Here is a 22872-nt window from a genome sequence, read left to right on the forward strand (position 1 = left end):
TGTTCCCCGGAGATCAGAGCAGCCTCTCCCCCAACATCCTGCTCTCCACCTCGGCACAAAAATCTGCACAACATGAGTTTAAGTTCTGTCACCACGTCTGACAGCTCAGGACTAATCACACAGAATCAATCACGGAATTAAAACGCGGAAGAAGAAAAGCGAAATTAAATTAGGGAAGTCATTAATTAAGAGTCAAATGACGACTCAAGTTTTATAAGAATTTTACGCATGAAACTAATAATACAAATACTGGTGCTACGGATACTGATACTACACTACCACATAAAATAAATAAAAATAATAACGATGAAGTCAACATCTTCATCACTATGACTCTCCTCAGCAGGTCCTCTGTCGTTATTCAATTTTATTTGTTATAATTTAAAATTTATGAACATTTGTTTTAATTATTTTTTGAAACCATTAAAAAAATCTTCATATGCAGATTCAACTGATTTTACTTTCACAAATATAAACGGAATCATTTTATCTCTAACACTCATAAATAATCGCAGTTTATTTAACGGGCAGTTTCTTTCAGGTTTATTTTGCTTTTTTGGTTTTCTTTTATTCACGTTCATAAATCTGCAGCGAAACTCAGCTGGCCTAAAAAAACAAAGTGAAATTTATGAGATTCTTACATAAAGTCCAAGGTTTAATAATTTACAGCAGGAAGCCTTTCTTGTTTTGTTTTTTCTTTTTCAAAATAAAACCTTCTCTGTAACAATGACGGCAGCAGCAGTCTGACAGATTTGGGACAGAACTTTTTATTAAACATTATGAAAACAAGATTCTCAACAACGTTCCACTTTGTAGGTTTTTCACTTGTTGACACGTTAGGACACGTTCATTGAATAAATATAGAAATTATATGTACAGATATACATTAACAGCACTGTGCAGAAGTTTGCTTTCCTTTTTATCGCCTTTCATTGAGCGCAGTCTTCTTTAAATCAAATTAGGATTTTAATTTTAGGCTGTGGTCGCTTTTGGAAAAATGACTATAAATTTGAGGTTATGCAAAAAGCAAAAAATGAAATGAAAACAAAGAGAGTTACCAAAGAGAATCTGTTGCTCGCCTACATTTTAAAAAAGATTTTTTTTTTCTTTTTTTTTAGATTTGGTCGCAAGAATTAAGTTTAATTTTTGATCACACAAAAAGATCAGGCATTTTGGGGAGCAAGAAATAATAATTATCTCAAATTTATCGCGTATTTTCTGGTTGTTTTTCCGTGGCGTTTTGATGTGAATGAAATATTTCCAGTCTCTCTTCCTGCACATCTCGCCCTCCAACAGGTTGGCTGAGCTTCGGACACTTCTGCACAATATTGCACATATATCTAGGCAGCAGAAAACACACGAACCAGGGATTTCTTTGTTGACAGAATAATGCATCGAGTTACTCCAAGAACAGTAAGTAAGCTCTACCACCAGGCAAAAGTCTCCTCTTTTCAAAAAACAATCAAGCATCCTCCTATCAGACACAAGATCTTATTAAGACACCGGGCTGCAGAATAAACCCGCAGGCCCTAGAAATTTTCCTCTACAAATATTTTAAAGTAAAAAACAAAAGAAAAAAAGAAACTAAGTCTTTTTAATCATCAGGTTGGTGCATAGAGTTTTAGCAGCGAATGCAGTCCTTTGTCCATCTAATAAATGAGGATTTCACCTCATCGAATTTACATCCAGGTTTTTAGAGAGCAACAGATCAAAGGTCCTATGAGTAGAAAACAAAAGGTTCGTCCAGTTTGATCTCTTCTTAGTGCAGTATAGGCTTGCCTTTGACATTACACATGTTCAGTAGGAGGAGGATACCATAGACGATTTGCATGCTGTAACATACAAACATTTGTATTAAGACATTTCGAATAATCCAAGCAACAAAAGCAGTTTTCTTTAAAAAGAGAGAAGGTAAAATAACACAGGTAACTGTTTTTTCTCTACACATTATGTACAGGTGGAAATAAATACAGTCTAAAATCTGGCTCAGTTAATCTCTTTTTGTCGTTTTTCTTTTCTTTTTTAAAACAATAGAAAAATTGATTGAAAATAGCAGTTAAAGACGCATCCATTTTTTTCGCAGTAGCAGATTGTTTTTGCGTTTTAGTCCGCAGTCCTTGCACCTCTCAGGGGGGGAGTTTATGGAGGGAACATTTTGTGGCTTTTTGCATACCCAGGCCTTACTAATGGTAGAGGAGGGAGGGAGGGAGGGAGGAGGAGAAGCGTTAGAGGAGGAGAGAACCATGGGCCATGCTTTCCATACATGTGGAAGGATTCTGGGAGATGACTGGAGGTTACCATACATGTCCTGCATGCAGGGTTGCAAATAGGGATGGGAAACTATAGACTTGCAATATTGAAAGGTCTCTTCTCTGCATCACAGACCGCCTCCACCTCTCTGACACAGTCTGTGGAGCTCTCTACAGCCAGAGGAGAGGCGGTGTATTGCTTTTTCTGCTTCTATTTCAGTCCAATTTGATTTTTTAAAAAGATCATTCTTCCCCCCACTCTTAAGACAAATCATCTCTCTCTGAATTAAGACAGTCATGTCACATGTCAGGTTGGTTCAGTAAGACTTCTGACCACGGTTCTGTTGCACCAGAGAAACGTCTACAGGCTAAGTGATCCCATGTGTCCACATCACTACATGACAGGTCGTTGTAGGCTTACAGAAGTTTAGCCAAAACATCTTTAAGACTTAAAATGCGCACAAGGATTACTTCTGTGCACATCTAACGCTTATTTGTTCAGATGTTGTGTGTGAAAGTCTTTTCTGTCGAGAGAATAACTGTAAACAAAATACAAACGCTGAAAAATATAAATTAATGTAACAAGGATGTTTGGGTGGGGGTGTAATTCAGAGTCTATGCTACAAATCATCAGTCTCTCACATGAAGAACTCGGTGTTGGCCTGTTTCCCGGACGGATCTCTTGTGTTCGCGGGTCCACCGGCATTGTAGGTCCGGCTGGCCAGCTTCTCGTACTTCTCTTTATAAAGATCCCTCTCCTTGACAAGGCGCGCCACGTCCTGCTTCAGCTGCTCCACCTGGTTCTGCAGGGTGCACTTCTCGGTCTCGAGCATGTGCCTCTGCTGGACGCGCTTGAAGCGGCAGGACTGCGCGTAGCCCCGGTTCTTCAGGGTGCGCCTCTTCTGCTTCAGGCGGATCACCTCCTCCTTGCTGAAGCCCCGCAGCTGCCGGTTCAGCTCCCGCACCGTCATGCTGACCAGCTGCTCGTCCGAGAAGCGGTCCTCCAGGCGGGCGTGGTGGCCGTGGTGGTGGTGATGGTGGTGGTGATGGGCCTGGTGATGGTGGGCCGCCGAGGCCGTGGACAGGTCCTCCCCGACGTACTGCTGCCCGCGGAAGCCCTCGTAGGCCTGGTGGTGGTGGTGATGGTGGTGCGCGTTACCGATGAGGGCCTCCACCGCGTCCTCCGGGGTCAGGTTGAGCGCCTCGGGGTTGATGTGGTGCTGGTAGCTGGGGATCCAGTACAGGTCCTCCAGCTGAGGCTTGCCCGCGTTGCTGTGATTGTTGTTGCCGCTGCTGTTGTTGCTGCTGCCGCTGCTGTTGACCCCGTTGGTGAGGCTCTGGTTGGGCTGCGCGCCCGGGCTCGGGGCGCAGAAGCTGGGCGAGGAAGGCACGGAGGAGCAGGGTGTGCTGATCGGGGTGGAGGAGAGGGAGCCCGACGGGAGGCGGTGGCAGTAGCGGTCGGCCTCCGGCGGCTCCTTCTTCACCTCAAACTTCATCAGGTCAAAGTCGTTGACGTACTCGATGGCCAGAGGGCTGTTGGGCAGCTCTGCGCTCATGGCGAGGTCGGTGGCCATGTCAGTCCATGCGACGACTCCTGCCCTCACAGCCAAACCGACGGCAGGCAGCCCTCTCGGATACAGATTGCGAAGAGGAATAAAAGCCTGTATGGTGTATATATAGACTCACGCACACGCCCGGTGCGTGGAGCTGCTGCAGGGCCGGCGGGTGGGTGGAGAAACTTATTAAGGCTGCTCGTCCCTAAGACAACTTCTATATATAGTGGCGTGAATATACGTATGCATGTAAATGAACTTGTACACCTGCCAGTTTGCCTCCGCTCGCTGCTCTTGTTGACAACTTATCCCAGGTCAAATGCACGCTTTAATACCAGGAGCCCCCGGGGCGGCTGAAACTCGAGCCCGGTGAATTTGGAGACACCAACCTGTCTTGTCCTCGCTTCACCTCTGCAGCCCACTTGCCTCCTTGTGATTTACTGTCCCCGGTTCTGCTCGATCAAGTAACACGAAAAGATTTCGTCTCCTCCGCTCGGTGTGTTATAAATACTTTCCAAGCATCCTTCTTCGCCTCCTGCTGTTTACAACTTGATCATGAAGTCCCAGGCGGATTTAAACTTTCTAACACACAATCACATCAGACGGTGTGTGACAGTCACAGAGCGCTGCGCAGGCGTGCGTAAAGGTGTGCCAAAAGTCCCAGGAATCCAAAACGGAATGGCACGTGCAGAAGTTTTCAAACTTCACGTGAATCTGAGATTAATGTGCAGTTGCAGGATAGTTCTCCTGCTTGGAGGGACAGGAGAGTCTGGTCCCCTGTTGTTGTGTTCAGTCCAGATATTCAGTTCAAGCAGCGTGTACTTACAGCTTCGGTCCCCACGGTCCTGTCCCCCCTCAGCGGGGCGAGCTGTTGACCTTACGTGTTGACTGTGTGTGTGTTATTATGCAAGAGGCGATAAATTCCAGTTGGTTTTCTCTCTAACGGCCTTCAGGTTGTTTCTAAGAGCTTCACGGTGCAACCACGTAGTGTCACTGAGGCTCTGAGAGGCAATCTGCACTTATAAAGACAGCGTGGCCCTCGACCCTCCCACACAGAGGTGTGACGGGCCAATGGGAGGAGATCGCAGCGGCGCATTTGCATTCTCCTATAGCAAAGCCTCCACACTCACTCACACACACACACACACTCAGGCAGCGGTCGGCCGAGAAGAGCCGAGCGGGGCCGAAGCGAGCGGAGCGCGCAGGGGAGAACAGGTGCAGCAGATCCCCCCCTCTAGTGACCGAGCAGATGCTACTGCACGGTGGAGCGCGGGGTAAGATGAGAGCTCCGCTGGTTTCTCAGAGAAAAAATGTTTACTCGGAAAAGAGAAACACTTTTCAAAACCCAGTGTCAGTTATGCAATGAGGCTGTCCGCGTGTGTTCACATTTCACAGGAAAAGAAAATGACCTCCAGGTGGTTCATTCAGGGTTTTTGAAAATATTTGTACACTTTTATTGAGACATAGAAGTGAGGCTATTTTAGACTGAGGGGCTTCATAGTGACATTCTGCTGTATGTTTAGATTATGTTAGGTATATACTGTCACTTTACGTGTCATTGTAAAATATGTTCAGAGTTTATCACAAACTCAGGATGGACCTGATCTGATGATAATATGACCTGGATTCTGCTGGATCAACTCTCCACGTTTGGCCCCTAAGAAAGAAACTTACTGAGGTTAAGATGGAATCAGGATGAAGTTGACTGGTCATGTTTGGAGACTCTGGTATCTGTCACACAGAGCAAAGAACAACTGCACAGCAGGATAAAGGTTAAACACATAAACAAAGGATGAAGGTGCAGATATGACCGAAACAGAAAATTAACACAGGAGGTAAAAATGAAACACGGCGTCTATGAACGAGTTAAACTGTTACTGTGTGCAGAATATGTGGAAGACTGAGCTCTGTTCTGTAGTTAGAAGCTCAAATTAAACGCAGAACTCTTATTTGAGCTGATAGGAACTTAGAAAGGTAAAGGATCAAACACTTCTCTTTCATTAGCTTTATTAAAAAGAGCTTATTGTATCCACCTCGCTCACTTAAGTCTCTGTGAAGAAGCGCGAGGACGCCTCTGATGCCACAGAACACCAAATCTATCAATCACTGATCGATTTAAGGCCACGCGCCCCTCTGCCAAAAATCAATCCGCATTTCCGCGAGGCTGCGAGGAGGCCGCGCAGTGGCTGCGCGCGGGTTAAGTATGATTGGATAGTCCTGGCGGTGGTCTACAGGGTTTTCATTCGCAATTAACCACAAATTGCATCCAGACTCATCCCCGCGGATCGACGGATAATTAAGCCCGACCGTGTGTGTCTCCATTCTGGACACATATGTCTTTTTCTCCCGGGTGAGAGGCTTTCACGGGGTGTAAAGCAAACCACAGCGGAAGGCTTGAGCAGGATGTCGATACCGGTGATAAGTATCATGGGAGCAGGGCTTAAACCGGGACACCGCTGCACCTGACCCGTTTGGCCTTTTCAGCAGAGGCCGCCCCCCAGAGTCCCATCCACCCGCCGAGATGTGAGTGATATATCTGCGGAATAAAGTGCCTATCTGCGGGAAAAAAACAGGTGGCAGTAAGTTTAACTTGGTCAGATGTGAACAGGAAAACCTTGCACAGCTGCTGAGCTTAACTTCCAGTCCGGAGTGGCCATGAAATACGCGACCCCCCACACCCCCAACCCGTACCCCCGCCTCAAATCTGCTGGCGAGGATGAAAAGACGAGTATGAGATGAAGGGACGGAAATCATATCAAGGTATTTTAAGTTTAGGTGCGCTAAGTCATTAGGAGAGGGGTTTTTTTTTTTATCAAATAAGCAGGAACTGGCCCCCAAACGCCAAGCTAAGCAGTCTGCATTGAAATGGCACATTTAAGAAGATCTGCTGTGGTCCATTCATTGTCAGGGGAAGGGGAGTGTCTGCGGCCGAGGGCTTGAGACATAAATTTTTGAAGTCAGGGTTTTCATTGTGCCTTTGCATATTGGGACTTCGCTGTAAGTGCAGTTCTACCGATTTAAGCAAAATGGACATCAGCAAGGTGGAGGATCGACGGTGGGCTTTGAGCCGGCCGCGAGGCGAGCTTTGAGCCAAGCGAGCCGGCATCCAAACCAAAAAGACCGGCTCCACGAGGTGGCTCAGGGTTATCTGAGGCCTGGAGGGTTTTTGTCACCGCCGTTAAGTCACTAATGCCGCTGTGGAGGAATCAGCTTTAATTGTGCAGGGATGTGGCATGAACACACGCACGCACGCACCCATGCATGTGCACGGACGGTGAAGTTAACAGGGAGGCTTACTTTAGAAAGCAGGAGTCTGACCACACGTTCGAGGACTCGCTTGTATAGAAATCATGTTTGTTCGCCATGTGTGATGAAAGGTTTCTGGTCTTTAAGAAGCAGAAAATGTGAGAACACAGACGCTGAGCTGAAAGGAGGGAAATGAGAAACTAAACTTCAAGGCCAATTACAACTCGGGTGCTGCTCTTGTAGTTTTTTCCTTTGGTGAAAACAGTGTACTCACCAAGGTAAATACTGAAATCACAGACCAGTAACATCACTAAAGCTGGGAACAGGCCCAAACAACAGTCACAAAAAGTGAATGGTGAATAACTAAGTAAACAGAGAGACAACACGCAGGGTCATACATCAGCCCTGATTACAGCTGCATTGTTATGCGACAGCCAAAATCCTGCAAGAACACGAGTTGACATGTGTTCACGTACCAAAACAGAAGCAGACATTCATCAAAAAGAGTTTGCCTCGCTGATGAATCTGCACTCCACGTGGAGGAGGGAAAAAAAACTAGATCCTGATGAGATGGTGGATGGAGAGAGGAAAGCAACAGACTGTAGATTCCACAGTGAGTGAGAGGACAGAGAACTTCATCAGACTGAGGTGAACTGCAGCTCTGAGCTGAACCCAAAGTGAATTAGAAAAGAATCTCTACTTTCTCACCTGTTTTGGTTTTCCCCACTGCTGTTAAAGGTCCTGATTCTAGTTGTAAATATAAAACATGTTTAAAACAGCTGGTGGTGACTGGATCAGACGTAGTGTTGGTGTGGTGATCAGTAGGTTTTGGAGGATTCCTGCCGGGCTGGAAGAACTCCAAGCACTATGTTGAAGGGGAAAGACAACAATTAGACAGAATAGATTTTATCTCCGAACTGCCGACAGCAACTGGCCGAGACAAAGTCAGTCCAACTTGATCCAATTAGTCATCTACTTCTGTGTAATTACAATCAGTCCATCAATCATAAGGTGTGCACCATCTTACAAAGAAGTCAAACAGATGAGCAGTGGTTCTATAAACTGTGAGGGATGTTTACAAAAGACAGTTGATTTCATAACTCAACTGTTTGTCCTTGTTTTCTTTTTCAAAGAAGTTTCCCTCCTCTGGAGCTTTGTTTCCAGACTTCTTTAAGGTTAATTATCTAAAGCATAATCCTAATAATTTTAAGTAAGTTTTTGAGTTTTGTCAGGTCATAAAATATTAATTCTGTTTCAAAAGACGCAGTCCAGGTTGTTTGTCCTCAGTTAACGGACATCCTTCAGTGTCAGTAGAAAGAACCAAGAGAACTGAAATCTGATTGAACCTCCACAAAACATCACAGGAGGATTTTTGTGCATCAATCATGTTATACTGGCATGTTTTCTGTGATACTGGATGTGTTTTTAATATTATTTTTAGGTTCTGTTTTGTCATGTTTTTTTTTAGGTGTGTTACCTATGAGCATCTTTAGTATTTTATCATGTAACCTTTTACGTTAGCAGCTTCTTATCTAACCTAATGTTCTCTGAATGATCTGAATCGCTCCTCTTTTGTTTTTATTGAACACTGGCAGCTGAACAACTTTCCCCATTGATAATTAGTGAAGTTAGTCAGGTTATCTAACTATTTATTGAGCATAGTGTTGGAAGAAATAAGATCGATGGCCAGCATTACAAAAACAAGATCCAAGTTGCAATAAACTGAAACTATCCTACAAAGGAAGTTAAGCTAAACAGGAGAGAACTCCCAGAGAGAAAAGAGGATTTTGATCCTCACACACTCATATAAACTAGTTCTTATCAAATCTCTCAAACTCACACACTCTCTCACACAAACACACACGATGAAGAATCACAGTTGACCTTTCCTTTTGTCTCTGCGAATCTCCGTGGACAGATGATTTCTCTCCCTCCGTCTTCTCTCCGTCTCGTGCGCTTTTACTAAAAATTGAAATATTGATCTTAATTAGAGTTTGCCGAGCTCAGCAGCTCGCGTTGAGGGTTTTAGACAAGAGGCAGCAGACATCTGTCTAAGGCACTTATGTCTTCAGCGCAGGAGAGGAGCTATGTGGGTGAGGGTGAGGAGGAGGAGGAGGAGGAGGAGGAGGAGGAGGAAGGGAAAAAACGTGTGGTGAGAAGAGAAGAGTGATGGCTCCCTGTCTCCTGCCTTTTCTGAGAAACATGTCGAGCTCTCCATCTCCGCTCGCTGCTGTCAATACATCTGAGAGAGAATCAGGTTGAGCAGTCACACACACACACACACACACACACACACACACACACACACACAGAATATCCATCCTGACAAAATGTATTCAACACAGTTAAACTGGCAGAATATCTACATTGAAGGTTTTTGAGTTGCTAAATGACAATCAAGCGACGGAAGTCAAGTTCCCAATAATACTGATAAAGCTGGAAATGCTGGTTCACAAACATGTTTTAATCTTCAAAATCAGCTTTGTAAAAAGCCACTTAGATTGGACACTTTTAAAGCACGAGTCCATCCTGTGGTGTGAGTTAGGAAAACATTAGAACATGGTTAGCTTAGCTTAGCATAAACACTGGAAGTAGGCATCCAAAACTGACAAGAATACACACAGTGACACCTCTAAAGCTCATTATTTAACTGTATGCAAACACAAATGTAAAAATGTGTGGCTTTGATATGCTGGAAATTGTTTGTGTGCAGAAACCCTCCTTACCAGATGGATGCCATTACATGGTTTCTTGCCAGGAGCAGGTGGTGGTGATGGTCATTTGCCAAGAGCTTCAGAGGTTAGAATACGCCTTCTCTGCAGCACTACTTCCTCAGGGCAGTCTGGACGCTACAGCGAGTCACTATCAAAAAGTGATGAGACAGGTCGCTGGTCCGGGGCTAGCTGGTTAGCATGCTAACTTCAGTAGAGGAAAAGAAATGATAGAAATAGAAGCCAAACGTTGCAGCTACATTCCACCACTAGAGACAGCTTTTGGCAAGTAAAGAAAATAAGTCTGGTGCTGAACTTGCAACATTCCTAGACCGGTAAGTAAACACTGTTAATGTTAGCATTGCCTATGTAGCGATAGCAAAATATCTCCTTTAACAGACAAAAAGCAAACTTCTCTGCATTAGTGTGGACATTCTGAGAAAAGTGAGTGGCGTTTCTTCTGCTGGGTGCCCTCACCTTGTTAACTTGTGCAGGTCTGTAAATGTACAGTACATGCATCGTGACCTCCTGGCTGTTTATTAACGTCCTGCCCCCCCTAGAGTTTCATGCCGCTTGTTTGTCGCTGTGACGATGCCTCAGTTAAATAGCGTATTAATGTTGTAAATATGAGGCAAGGCACTCACACACTCTCACTTATTCACACAGTGTATTAATAGTTTTATTAGTGGAGGTCTGAGCTCTGCAGAGCAGCAGATGACTTACATGTCCCAGCATCCTCTCTGTGTCACACTCTGTACTACCACTCCATTTAGATCACAAAGAGGTGATGAAGAGAGATGAAGGACAGAGGAATAGTTAAGGAGATGGAGACAAACGGAGGGAACAGACTGAAAAAAATCGATGGTAATTTAAATCCTGTCTTTCAGTTTTTTTCTGTCAGAAAAGACAGAAAAAAATCTTTTTAAATCATCTCAGGGTGAAATGTGACTTTTGTGTGAAAACAGCAGAAGTCAAAAAATGTTTTTGCTAATTTAATGTAATTTAATCTAATATTGGCAGCAACATTCAGGCGTATTTGTGAATTAATGCCACGACAGGAAAAGACCATCAAAAGAACCACATAAAAATGCACGGTTAGGTAGGCACTGGTATTATCTGGTAGCTTTGTCCTGCAGAATGCCCTCGTCTATTACAGACCATATCCTGTCATTTCCTGAGGGTTAAAATACTGTCCGGAAAAATGCATTAAACTACCCCGACCTCCCTTTGTGATGTTAGTCCTGTCCAAATGGGTCTTCAGTGTGGATGGAACAGAAGAGAGAGAAAAACTGTTTTCAAATGTTGTGTACAAGAAGTAAAACTGTGGTTCTTTTAATGATAAACTTCCCTGTGCACACTTTCTCTCTCACACACACAAACACACACTCACAGTATGGTGAGGATGAAGTCACCGTGCGCTCATGTGTCTCCTCTCCAGGCCTTTAAAGTGAGGGGCACTGCTGCTTCTGTCACCACCTTCCTGATGAAAACGCTCGGGCGATGTGACGACACCGCCGCTCAGAAACAGAAACGCACTCACAGCCTATAAACACTCTCACAACACTGACTTCACGTGTCAAAAAGAGTCTGTGAATCAACACACAGTGAGAGTTGATACTTTATTTGTCTTTTTTCAATTTACAAAACCTGATGATAAAATCTGTAAACATCCAAACTGATATGTAAACTTGATGTGTGGATATAGAGGATAAAACTTTCAGGCCCTGAGTTAATTCATAAGGAAGAGACACAGAAACACCTGTCAGGACAAACCTGCAGCTCAGAAATCAGTGATAAGTGTTGTTCACCTCCACTGCCGCTGGTCTCTGTGGTCTTACAGCCGAGGCTTGATCTGCAGCTTCTTCTCTGTGGAAGAAACGCAGGAGATTAAAGAGTATTGGCAGAAATGAAATGACAAAGAGATAGAGTTATAAAATGACGAGGTGTGTGTTCCCTCAAGCGTAACTGACTCTGATCTCCTTTGTGTTGAATCCTGCTGAAACGCTGAGTGATGACATCTCAGCTGATGAGTAAATGAGGAAGAGAGCAGGACAACAGGGATGGATGAAGGTGTGTGTGTGTGTGTGTGCATTTCGCAGTGTGGCAGTGATACATTGCATCAGAGCTAATTTATGCAAAGTGAAGAGGAGCTTGTTTGGCTGAGTTCCACCTTTAATGAGGCTCTGGGTGGTGCGGTGTGATAGCGAGGGACCATAGGGTCATTAGTAATACTTAAGAGCACAAACCAACCGGACAGAAGGGGTGGAGAGACGAGGGAGTGATCCCTGGATCACGTGTGTGTTTGTGTGTGTTCAGACACATAGATGAGCTGTACTGTTGCACTGAGTGACATATTTATTATAGTGTAAACTTGTGTTACAAACCACGCTCAGTGACGCCTGCTCGTCAGAGATCAGAACTGCGATTGAGGAGATACTGTGAGGTGTGAACACACCATGTTTCATATATATATATATATATGCAACACATCCATCCAACCTTATATACTGTATACTGTAGGCCTACACACATATACATGCATTAAATGAAGCAGTTGAATGCCTCTGTCAACCAGTCAAGTTGCAGGAAATATGGTCACAATCTCCCCTTCTGTTCCTGAGTTATGGTGCTGGATGATGGCTAGAAAAGTGTTTTTACAGAACGTTATGCTGCCACAGTGAAACTGACCACTTCATTATTTTATCCTAACAGACATTTGTGTGAAATTTTGTCTATATATATTTAGCGTATGAATTCTTCAGTGTGACTTTGACCTGTGACCCTTAACAACCAAAATCTAATCAGTTTATCCTCGAGTCCTTAAGTGAATGTTTGTGCCGAATCTGAAGAAATTCCCTCAGACGGACAACCTTAAAACATGATGAAAATGAAAACATGGCTGTCGCCTGCACAGAGGGATAAACACATACAGAGACGTACAGAGAAACAAACACGTCTACTGCAGCAGTATTATTAGAAATTTGGGCTGCGTGTCTGTGCAGAGGCATAGGGGTCGAGGTGTCTCAGGTCAGGTCAAAGGTCGCGCTTGTTTCTAAACAGTGCAGACTAAATATAAAACATGAAGCAGGAGGAGGATTACAAAAGAATGGGAAAATAAGAGTGACTAGAAACAGAATTTGTCATGGATTCCTCAGGTTGAATTAAAATAGTGACCGATTTGTCACCGTCCAGCAGGAATATGATCAATCCAAACCATTATAGCTTTTAGTATTCATATGGTGTTCAGTGCCTGTATATATAGTTTGATAATAAGTGCTTCCACCAAATTTTCTATTTGTTTGTCAATGAAAAAGAAACACCTCTGTCATCTCTTTAGTCAAGATAAAATATTGAGTTATTTTCAGACTTAAATTAGTTCATTAAAATGCACACAAGGATAAGAACTTATTTGTCAAGGCTAGTAATTAAAATGATGCAACTCATTTTTTAGGCAATCTTTAGAGAAGTACCCAGGAAATATTTTCAAAGTGTTGAGACGATCACAACCTGACTCCTGGCTGTTACGCACCATATGATCATCAGGTGAAATCGAAATCAAAAGTTAAATAAAATGAAGGAGTGGAACTGTTGGGTAATGAGTTGCGTGCTACGACAGGTTGAACACAGGTGTTAGAGTCGGTCAAATGTTACAGTGCAGTGCCAGCCAGTTTGTGTGCGAGTGTGTCCAGCAGGCAGGGGCAGGTGGATGGTCAAGACTGGTGGGAGGAGGAGGGGGGAGAATGGGAAGGATTGGGGGAGGCAGCCTCTTTCCTAATCCTCTATCCGTCAAGTCTGTCAACAGAGAGCTCAGCTGTGCTCCTGTCCAAAACCAAAACCTAAATGTTATTACCTCTGTCCTCTGAGCATTATTACTCCTCCCCTGAGCATCATCACGCTCACTCCACAGCCTGGCTCTGATCATCATTATCTGTCTGCAGCTTAGACCACGCCCCTCTCCCATGAACTGAGGAATGATCCTGTGCCTTTCACCACAAACAAGATCCTTCCACAATCCATCTTTAGAAAATATGGCTGACACTAGTAGTCAGCACAGTTAGTCCTCTTAAGTCCTCTATTTTTGACAACCTGGAGGTAATTTACCCAGTTTTGCCATCATTCCTATCAATTTACACATTTTACTCACCAAATCTGGAGATTGGAAATAACAACAAATAAGTGGGACAGCCTCACTCAGATAGTATTTTTTTAGCAATTAATGTGAAAAGACGTCTGGGTTCAAACTGGGCTCAGTGTGTTTGAAAAGTAAACTTCTGTGGATGTTATATTACATACAGTGTTAACAACACCCTGAAGCAGGTCCTCGCTATGCAATGAAACAGTCATAAATACTTTTGTAAAAGCAGTTATATGTAACATATAACAAAACAATTCAAAATCAATTTTCAAGCAAATTTATCCAGTTTCAGCCTGGACATCTATTTATCATTTGACCAGCAAATCAACAAATCAATACTTCCTGGACACTTTAACGAACGGATGGTCTTAACTGCCAGTTTCATGTCACATAGTTGTGCTGTGTTCACTGCTGGTCACTCTGAGGTGCTCTACACTCACTGGGTTATGCATTTTGTTACCTTTAACCTGTGAGGTCTCGGCTTGCAGTGTGTCCGGTGCGTCTGCCTCCTCTGGGGAGCTGGAGAGGGAGATGTAGGACGGCAGTTCCAGAGGACCCGCGGTGGGCGTCCCTGGAGCTGCCTGAGGGCTGTGTGGCATGACGACAGACAGACGGGGCCTGGGGCTGAGAAAAAACATGATTAGTGATGATGATTGTTTGTATCAGTAATGATTAAACTGTACTATCTGCTTTTCTAACCTCTTGGAGGGTTCCTTGGTTCGGGCTCTCTTGGCCGGTGTGGTGGAGGTGTTGCTGGTGCTTCGTTTGGGGCGTTGGCGGTGCTGCAGCTTACAGCGGGTTCCTCTGGGGCAGGAGCCAGTCTTAGAGAAGTCTGGACACACCAGTGTGTGTTTCTTCTTACACTGGAAGTTAGATGCACAGACCATCAGGTTTGACGTTTTACATCATACGAAGAAAGTCACAACTACTCATAGAGCAACAAGCTAATACCATATGAGGAAGATGTCCCTTTAAAATATAGACAGATGCAGAAACATTTAAATTTAAGAATGGTTCATGAAGACCTGGATGGAATCCAGAAACTTTCATATCCTTATAGGTCAAAAACATGACCCAATTTAAGTAGAAGATCTGGACCAGGACTTCTGTGACACGATTTCAAGCGGGAAAAGGACCCAACCCCTGATTACGTGCTGGATATTTGTTCTGTTATTCCGTCCACTCTTTTTTTAAGTTACTACGTAGAAGAGACACTCAGCCTCTCCTTTAATGTGCAAGTTGAGCAGGTTGAGTGGGTCACAGTTAGCGTCATTCTGAGGAGCATTGTGCACAGGAGAGTGAGCTTTCACATGCATGTTTGCAACTGAGTGTGTATGACAGTGTAATACGGGTGTAAATTGGTGGCTTCATTCTCCACGAGATCCGATCCCTCCCACCTGTCAGAAAAGCTAATTATATTCACTCTGGGGTGCAGGCTGCGAGGAGTGTGTGTGTCTGTGTGTGTGGAGGGGTGAGGAGTGCGGGACTGAGAAGCAGATTGGTCCAGAAATAGAGTGTGTATTGGGGTGTGTGTGTGTGGAGGGGAGAAGGATCTTAAGATCGATTTTCCAGTAACGCATTGGACTCTTGGTCAACTCTCTCTGGAGCCCAGCAGCCCTGAATCGCTGCCAGCAGAGCCCCTCTCACCTCCCTCACACCCATGTTCCTGCACCCCTGGGTGCCAGGGCGGCCCGGGATCAGCTCGCTGTCAAATGTTTCTCTGGATCATCTTATAGGGCTGCGGTTTTGACACAACATTTCGCTCAACAAATCAGGCCTGCCACTGGTGTCGATGATGCCCCGGGCTCTATGTTTGGTATCTGACATCACTACTGACTCCACCAGCTCCTGTTATATGAGTCGTGACACTTGATTTTATAACTGCAAAAAAATTATTATTTAAGACATTTAAGACGGCAACCATGAACCGTAACATCCAAGGTTCGAGTCGGGGACCTTTGTTGCATGTCGTTCCTCATCTATCTACCATCATTTCCTGTTCTCTCTCTACTGTCAACATTGATAAAAGCATAAACATCCCACTGAAAATACAGTCGAAGGTAGACCAAAAAGGTATAAAACAATAAAACACTGAGGAGATTTATGAGGCTGGAGTCAGACTTCTATTGACTGATTAATAGATTCTGTGACTCATCATTTCAGCACCAGACCAGTTTGTTGTCTAAATAAAAACCATGAGCCTGATCCAGATTCATCCAATCTGATTCCAGTGAAAGCACCAAAAGACTCTGCATTTCCATCAGGGCTGCACAGTGAAGTCTGTGATAACTATGATTCTCATGATATTTTTCCACAGTTGATTAAACAGATCTCTGGTGCATCAAATTGAGGACTCACTGTTGAGCAGCTGGTAAACTTCCTGATCAATCACACAGTACTCTAACAGCTCTCTGCTTCCCATACTGTAGCTGTAGCTACAGGCCTGATCCTTTTTACTGTACAGCAAAAAATGAGATAATCAGCATTAGGCGAAATACTGATCGTCATTTTAGACATAATCACAAACAGAGTTTCACTCAGGAAATTGGTTAGTGGAGGTGGTGGGTGAGGTAGCAAATGCTGTGTCTCCACTGCGGAAAACCCTGATTAAGCCCTAATTACCATACTGTTCAATGTGATGAACAGCAGTTATATAATTTGACATGCGACTGTGCACATCTCAATAAATGACAGAAGCCAGATTAGACGTTTAGTTGTCACTACTGACAAACAAATTAAAAACACAACAAAAAACACACCATCACTCATCACATGGGGATAGAGCGTGATGGGATGACAAGAGTTAAAGCTGAAGCACTTTACCTGTGTGAGAAACAGAAAGTGTCGGAGAAATTGATAGTAAAAGCTGTGTCTCCACAGCTCCATACATCCAGATTTTCATAAAAAGACAGAGCAAGAGAGAGAGAGAGAGAGAGGGGGAGAGAGAGATGGGAGATGGGAGGAAAAAGCTAAAGTGGACAGAACATCTTTATCCCACACCAAGTTAACAATTTTCCACTTGATTTAAGGAATGCTGGGATGTCTCTGGGGCCTATTAGAGAGCTCTCTGCTGGGCCAAAACCAGGAGGAGTCAGCACATTTACCAAGAGACTAGGAGAAGTAGCAAAAGAAGCAAGAAAGAAAAAGAGAGGAAGGGAGGGCGGGAGATGGAAAAGACAGTAAAATAAAAAAAAGGGACATCACATGCATTTACATCTTGGCCATTAAGCCGACACTCGTCTGGAGCAGCTTATAGTGAGTGGAATAGAACAATAAATGAGCCCAGGTTGATCGATTATTATGATTACAAGGAGGAAAATAGTGAGAAAAATGGGGGGTGTTCAGTGTCATTAGATCACTGTGTTGACACAGTCGGTGCCAATGCTTCGAGCTAAAGTGAGAGAAAAAACAGGGTCATCCTGTTGCATTATGTTGGAGCAAAAGGTGAGGCAGGTTCAACTCTTCTGCCACGACGTGATGCAACATCATCCAGAAAACTGAAATTCACTGGCCAGTCAATTACAGTATGAACAAGCAAACATTCCTGGTATATTACATTGTAATTTACATGATGATCATCCTGACGAAGGAGAAAATCAGTGTGTCTGTGAAAACTTTTGTAAAATTCTGTCTTATTTTCTTTTTAATATCTGTGCAATGTCTGGACGTATGATAAGCCTTCACATCCAAGGATGTATTGGTCAGAGTGGACTTCATCATCTCACCATATAATGTAGCAGCACACCTGCACCAACACAGACCATTGAGTATTTTATTTTAACAAAAATTCCAGCCTTAGAGTCACTGGAATCTTTAATTAGAAGACAGGGTGTGCAAGCAAAAATGCAGGAACTATCACGAAACATATCACACTGATTTTTCCCCCAGGCTGTGTGGCAAAAGTCCAGCTACACTGAACTTTGACTCCAAATATGCAGACCTCCACAAGGTGAATTCAGTTGGATTCTGTCACTGATGCACAACAGAAGTAATGAAATTTAACAGCAGAGAAGAATGGTGGAAAGATTTTGTGGATTTCTGAATTCAGAGTAAAAAAAGTCCCAAAAAATATACAAAGTACACAACAAAGTTTGCTGCGTGTTTTGCAACTGCATGGCACACTCAATATTTATATATGTATGAATTAAAAAAAAAACCTGAACCTTTAGACAGTTACATTTAAAAATGTAATTGTCACTGTGATATTTTTCTCCATGCTGGTTCTTTTTTGCTTGTGGGAAAAAAGAGGAAAGGCAGCAGTGAAAAGGAGAAACTGCATTAAAAAGGATTAATTCACTGATTCATTACACTAAACAGCCGATCAGACAGCTCTCTGTTACCGACTGGCACGGACGTAGCTTCAACATGCTGAATCGTCCGAATGGCCATTAATAAAGGCCGATAAAAGTTAACTATAGCCAACCTTCCAGAAACTATGGATGACAGCCGGCCACAGACGCCCAATGATGCCTGGTGAGCGACTGTGGGCTTAAACCAAGAGGATGTACCTGATGCAAGATCAACATCTGAAAGACTGAAAATGGCTATAAATTGATGCCGTGGAGTAAAGAAACCAAAGGGACAATTAGGGAAGCACAGACCGATCCTGTGAGGTGGAGGGTGAGTGTGAGACAAAGCCAGGATGAGGCAGGATGGCAGCAAGTCTGTGAGGAGGAGGAGGAGGAGGAGGAGGATGAGGATGGAGGCGAGGAGCAGACTTAACCCCTGAGCTGCTGGAGTGTCTGCCTGCCTGGCCCATAGTGCCATCCTCAGCAGTTTTCTCATCTATAATTACTGCCTGCTATCCATCATAGAGCCGCCAGAGCCTCACAGTGCAGCGCTCCATAAACACAGACACACATGCACACAGGCACAAATACACTCACACACACATACAAACACACACACACGGCAAAAATCACAGACCTAAGCACTTCAGCTAATAGAATAAATATTAATATCCCTTTTGTTTTCTATATCCTCATTTCCCCATGCACTATTTAAATGAGGTCTGACAGTGTGAAAAAGCATCTGTTTCACACTCGACACTCAAAAACAAGCAGAGAGAGGAGAAAAGGGAGAGAAAGGGGGAGACAAAGAGAGGTAAAGACAGAGCAGGGGGGAGGACGTCAAGGCCAGTGTGTGTGTGTGTGTGTGTGTGGTGTGGGGGGGGGGGGTGACTCGAGTGTCTCTTGTCATGTGTAGGTGGCTCTCTGTTACCCATCAGGCCCTCAATGTGTCACTCAGACACTACAGTTATGCCATTATGGACCACCACCCCCTGCAGCTGTTCCTGCCTGTGTGTCACTGTGTACATGTGTGTGTGCGGGGGGCATTGGTTACCAAACTACTTGTTTACCTAAGCCTCAGTTTAACTTCAGTGGAACTATATACATGTTGTACAATATAATTGTGCGCTCAAATGAAGAGCACAGCTGAAAAAAGAACACTGATCAGACAGTGGTGCCAGTGCAGTGCTACATAAACATGTAGTGAGATCAAACAAATATGAAGTGACAGTGTTTTATTTCAATTATTCCATTCAGACTGAGTGATACAGGTTAAACCGGTGTTGCTGGTTGATCTGAATGGGTCAACAAACATCAGATGATCAGTGTCCACATCCCTGGTCTGCTCAGATACTGCCCAACTTCATTTAAAGATACTGATGTTATTTAAGTGAGTGAGCAGGAGAGAAAGAGTGCAGGACAATATGCACTCAACAGTAAGCAAGCAGGGAAAAGTGTTCAGTGAAACCTTATTTTATTTGCTGCTTTGTAACTCAGTATTTTAGCACTGCAGCTTCTAGACCTGCATCTGCAGACGTGAGTCTGAACACTGACAACCAGAGTGTACCCTGTGATTTCTGTCTCATATGAGTGGGTTAAAGGCAGATTTATATGCATGTCTGCCAGAGGTTTAAACAACTCTGCACATTGCCAGGGGCTGGATGCTTGTTGGCGTTGGCGCACATGGTGTCACAGAAGATGCCACAGCTTTATTTCCAGCATCAACACTGGTCAACACTCCACAAAAGCAGCAATTTTTGTTTAGACTCACTCCCTAAACTGATATATTCTGGCTGTACTTTCTCTTGTCCTGTCTAATGATAACACATCTTCAGCTGGCAGTGCACAAGACTAAACTTATATTTAAGGTACAACAATATCAAGAGCTCAGTGAGCTGAAGTCACTGAGAACAGAAGAAAATATTTAAAAATAAATGGTTGAGTCATGGCTGAAGACACTGGCTTTTCAGGTGAGAAATCGAGTGACAAAACACATTAATTCACTCTGTATCCTTTATATTACGTTTCATCTCACACTGTGATGTCCGAGATGCTGTGGAACACCAGGTGTGTGTTACAGGTGTGTGAAAACATCTGGACTGCAAATTAGACTCCAGCTGTGGACTCTAATTTCACATTTAAACCCAAGCAGGTCTTCTGTAAATCTTTTGTGACTTTATGTGTTGTGTTAGCTTGGTACATATGGGGGGTGGGGGGTGGGGGTGGGGGGGGTTGCATGGATGGAGGAATTAGAAAACAGAATAAGAAACTTAAACTGAACAGGTTGGATTAAGAATTTATGAACTATAGTCTGAAGTGCTCCCTCAGATTAAATGTCTTTTGTGTGTTTGTGTTTTACCTTCTCTCCCTCAGGACAGTAGCCTTTGACAAAGTCCTCGCACACTTCAGCTTTGCGGGACACGTAGACATGACTGTAGGGACAGTCGCTGTTGTTACAGATTCCCTTCAGGAAGTAAGAACACACGGGCATCTGGAGAGAGTCAGACACAAACACATATGCCATGTGAAGCTGAGAAACTGTTCAAAGTACAAAGTCCTACAACATGAAACAGTTGATCAGAACATAGATGTAAATAAAGAAAACAACAACCCAGTGAGGAAGATGGCAGGAGTGATAAGAGCATGAGATTATATGAGTTTGTAAACAAAGGTGTGGTTCTAAAACCGTCATGTACAGCTCAGGCGTGTCCCGTGTGCCAAGTGATCTGTCACTCTGAGCAGCTAAATGACCTTAATTGCAGTTGACAGCGGCAGAGTGAGAGTGAATGTGTGTCTTGACAGCGTGTGTGTGTGTGTGCAGGGAGATCTACTGTTTGGCGTGCGGGGGCGAGCCTGGTGGAGGCCGGTCTAAATATACCTCTGGGGGGGTGGGGTGGTCAGTGGGGAACGATTGGGGTGGGGTGGGGGGGTCGGTGTGAGAGGGACTCCACCTCATTGGGTTCTACCTAATTAACTGCTACAGAAATATTTATCCAGGCTGCAGCTTGTCCAGCTCTCATGATGTGTTTATGTGCTCTGGATGTGTGCACAGACTGGGCCAGTGGTGAAGGGGGTGGGGGGTGAGGATGGGGTTCCCGGGTGTGAGGGGGACTGATACCAGGGGAGTAGACTCAGGGGTGTCTGGTTGCGAGGTATTTGTGGTTGTGGGGGAACAGGAGGGTGGGGTGTAGGATTCAGGCTTCGGGCTCGCCTATACGCACCAGTGCCCGGATCAGGTTCGGATGGCTGCTGGGTGTATAACCCTGCACACACACCCCCCACACATATCAGCCCTCTTCTCCCTAAGACCCCCATACAGTCCTGTTTATGGAGTCTGCATGAAATAAGAGCGGGTGTATCCTGGGGAGGGAGGGGCCAAAGGTTTTTTCTGGGGTGAGGAGGGGGAGCTGCTGTAGAGGTGGCGTTACAAACAGACAGCTGGGCTCTCAGCACTTACAGGCAGCAGTGTGACAACCAACACAGGTGCCGGGCATTGTGCGTGTGTGAGTGTGTGTGTGTGTGTGTGTGTGTGTGTGTGTGGAGGGTGAGGCAAGGCACCTGTTGTTTGGGGTTGTTTGTCTCAAGTGGAAAAAAAAGGAAAAAACAGGTTTCCCTTTTTGAATGGTTACACTTTCCCATACACGGGCAGGAAAGCACACACACACACACACATCCACGCAGCTCAGCTGGTGGTTTTGGCCAAATGTGGATGGAGCGACCAGGTGACACAATGTGATATGACTTCAAACAACAAATGGAATGAATCTGGAGGCAGAGTTTTAATGAATGCAGGACTGACTTCCTGGAATCTAAGAGGAGATGGAGTGACACTGACCAAAAATCTGTGTCAGGAAAAATGTACCTTGATATCAATATGTCTTTTTTCTATACTGACATTGGCTCACTTATGATATGCTTATCCTGTATAAATTACTACCAGTTAAAGATGCTGGGCTGTTGGCTGAATTATTGAGTTTATAGACAACTGTGATTTAAGCCACTTTAAGTCAGTTCATAATATAACGTAATGCAGTAAACTGGATTCACTGTCCATCCCTGCTCAGAGTTTGGTTTGCTGGAACTGAGTTTGGTCTGTGTGTGACTCAATATTATAAAACCTCTGGTTGAATTATAATACGACAAAAGAAAAATCACTTAAAATAAATTAAGTTTGACTTTTTTTTTATCTTAAAGAAAACTGAAGCCAACAAAATGAACTGGTCAGTATTTGTATTACAGTTCACTGAAATGACCAGCAGGTGATTTTAGATGTCATTTTGCAAACACCTGTCACATTGCAATATAAATTACTATAAAAAAAAAAAATTCTTATTAACATTTTTAGGGCTGCAACTAACAAATATTTTTGTTATTGATAAATCAGACAAATGTCTACAGTAGCTTAATTGATTAATCATACATCGTTTGTTGAACATGCTCATCACAATTTCCAAGGTCTGAGCTGAAGTTTTATTTAGCATTTAATTATTTATCAAAATTGTTGTCCATAATTTTGACTAAATACCATGATATCAATTTCAGCTGTAACACCTAGTGCTATACTGACTTGAGTTACTGTTGTTCACGAGCATGATAACGTAGCTAATAATATATCTGAGGTAAAGATTGTGTCCCATTTTGTTCTATGTGTAAACCAGATCCAAACACCGGTGTGAAACTCACACATTT

At 43.8% G+C, this 22872-nt stretch overlaps 2 protein-coding genes across 2 annotated transcripts in view; both read right to left on the bottom strand.

The window, feature by feature from the left end:
- Positions 1 to 751: 751 nt before the first annotated feature.
- mafaa (v-maf avian musculoaponeurotic fibrosarcoma oncogene homolog Aa) lies at positions 752 to 4815 on the bottom strand. The gene has a single exon (XM_018670927.2). It carries the CDS (start codon positions 3821 to 3823, stop codon positions 2888 to 2890), a length of 936 nt encoding a protein of 311 aa, XP_018526443.1. The 5' UTR covers positions 3824 to 4815; the 3' UTR covers positions 752 to 2887.
- A 6549-nt stretch (positions 4816 to 11364) lies between these two features.
- The window catches only part of zc3h3 (zinc finger CCCH-type containing 3), a 55486-nt gene continuing 43978 nt past the window's right edge, over positions 11365 to 22872 (bottom strand). The window contains exons 9-12 of the mRNA XM_018670918.1: positions 20543 to 20674; positions 14594 to 14757; positions 14355 to 14518; positions 11365 to 11625 (exon numbers count right to left, since the gene is read on the bottom strand). Of these exons, the coding sequence (XP_018526434.1) occupies positions 11594 to 11625; positions 14355 to 14518; positions 14594 to 14757; positions 20543 to 20674 (492 nt within the window). The 3' untranslated portion in view covers positions 11365 to 11593. The remainder of the gene's footprint in view (positions 11626 to 14354; positions 14519 to 14593; positions 14758 to 20542; positions 20675 to 22872) is intronic.

Source organism: Lates calcarifer, linkage group LG17, assembly GCF_001640805.2.
Source record: "Lates calcarifer isolate ASB-BC8 linkage group LG17, TLL_Latcal_v3, whole genome shotgun sequence".
NCBI lineage: Eukaryota > Metazoa > Chordata > Actinopteri > Centropomidae > Lates > Lates calcarifer.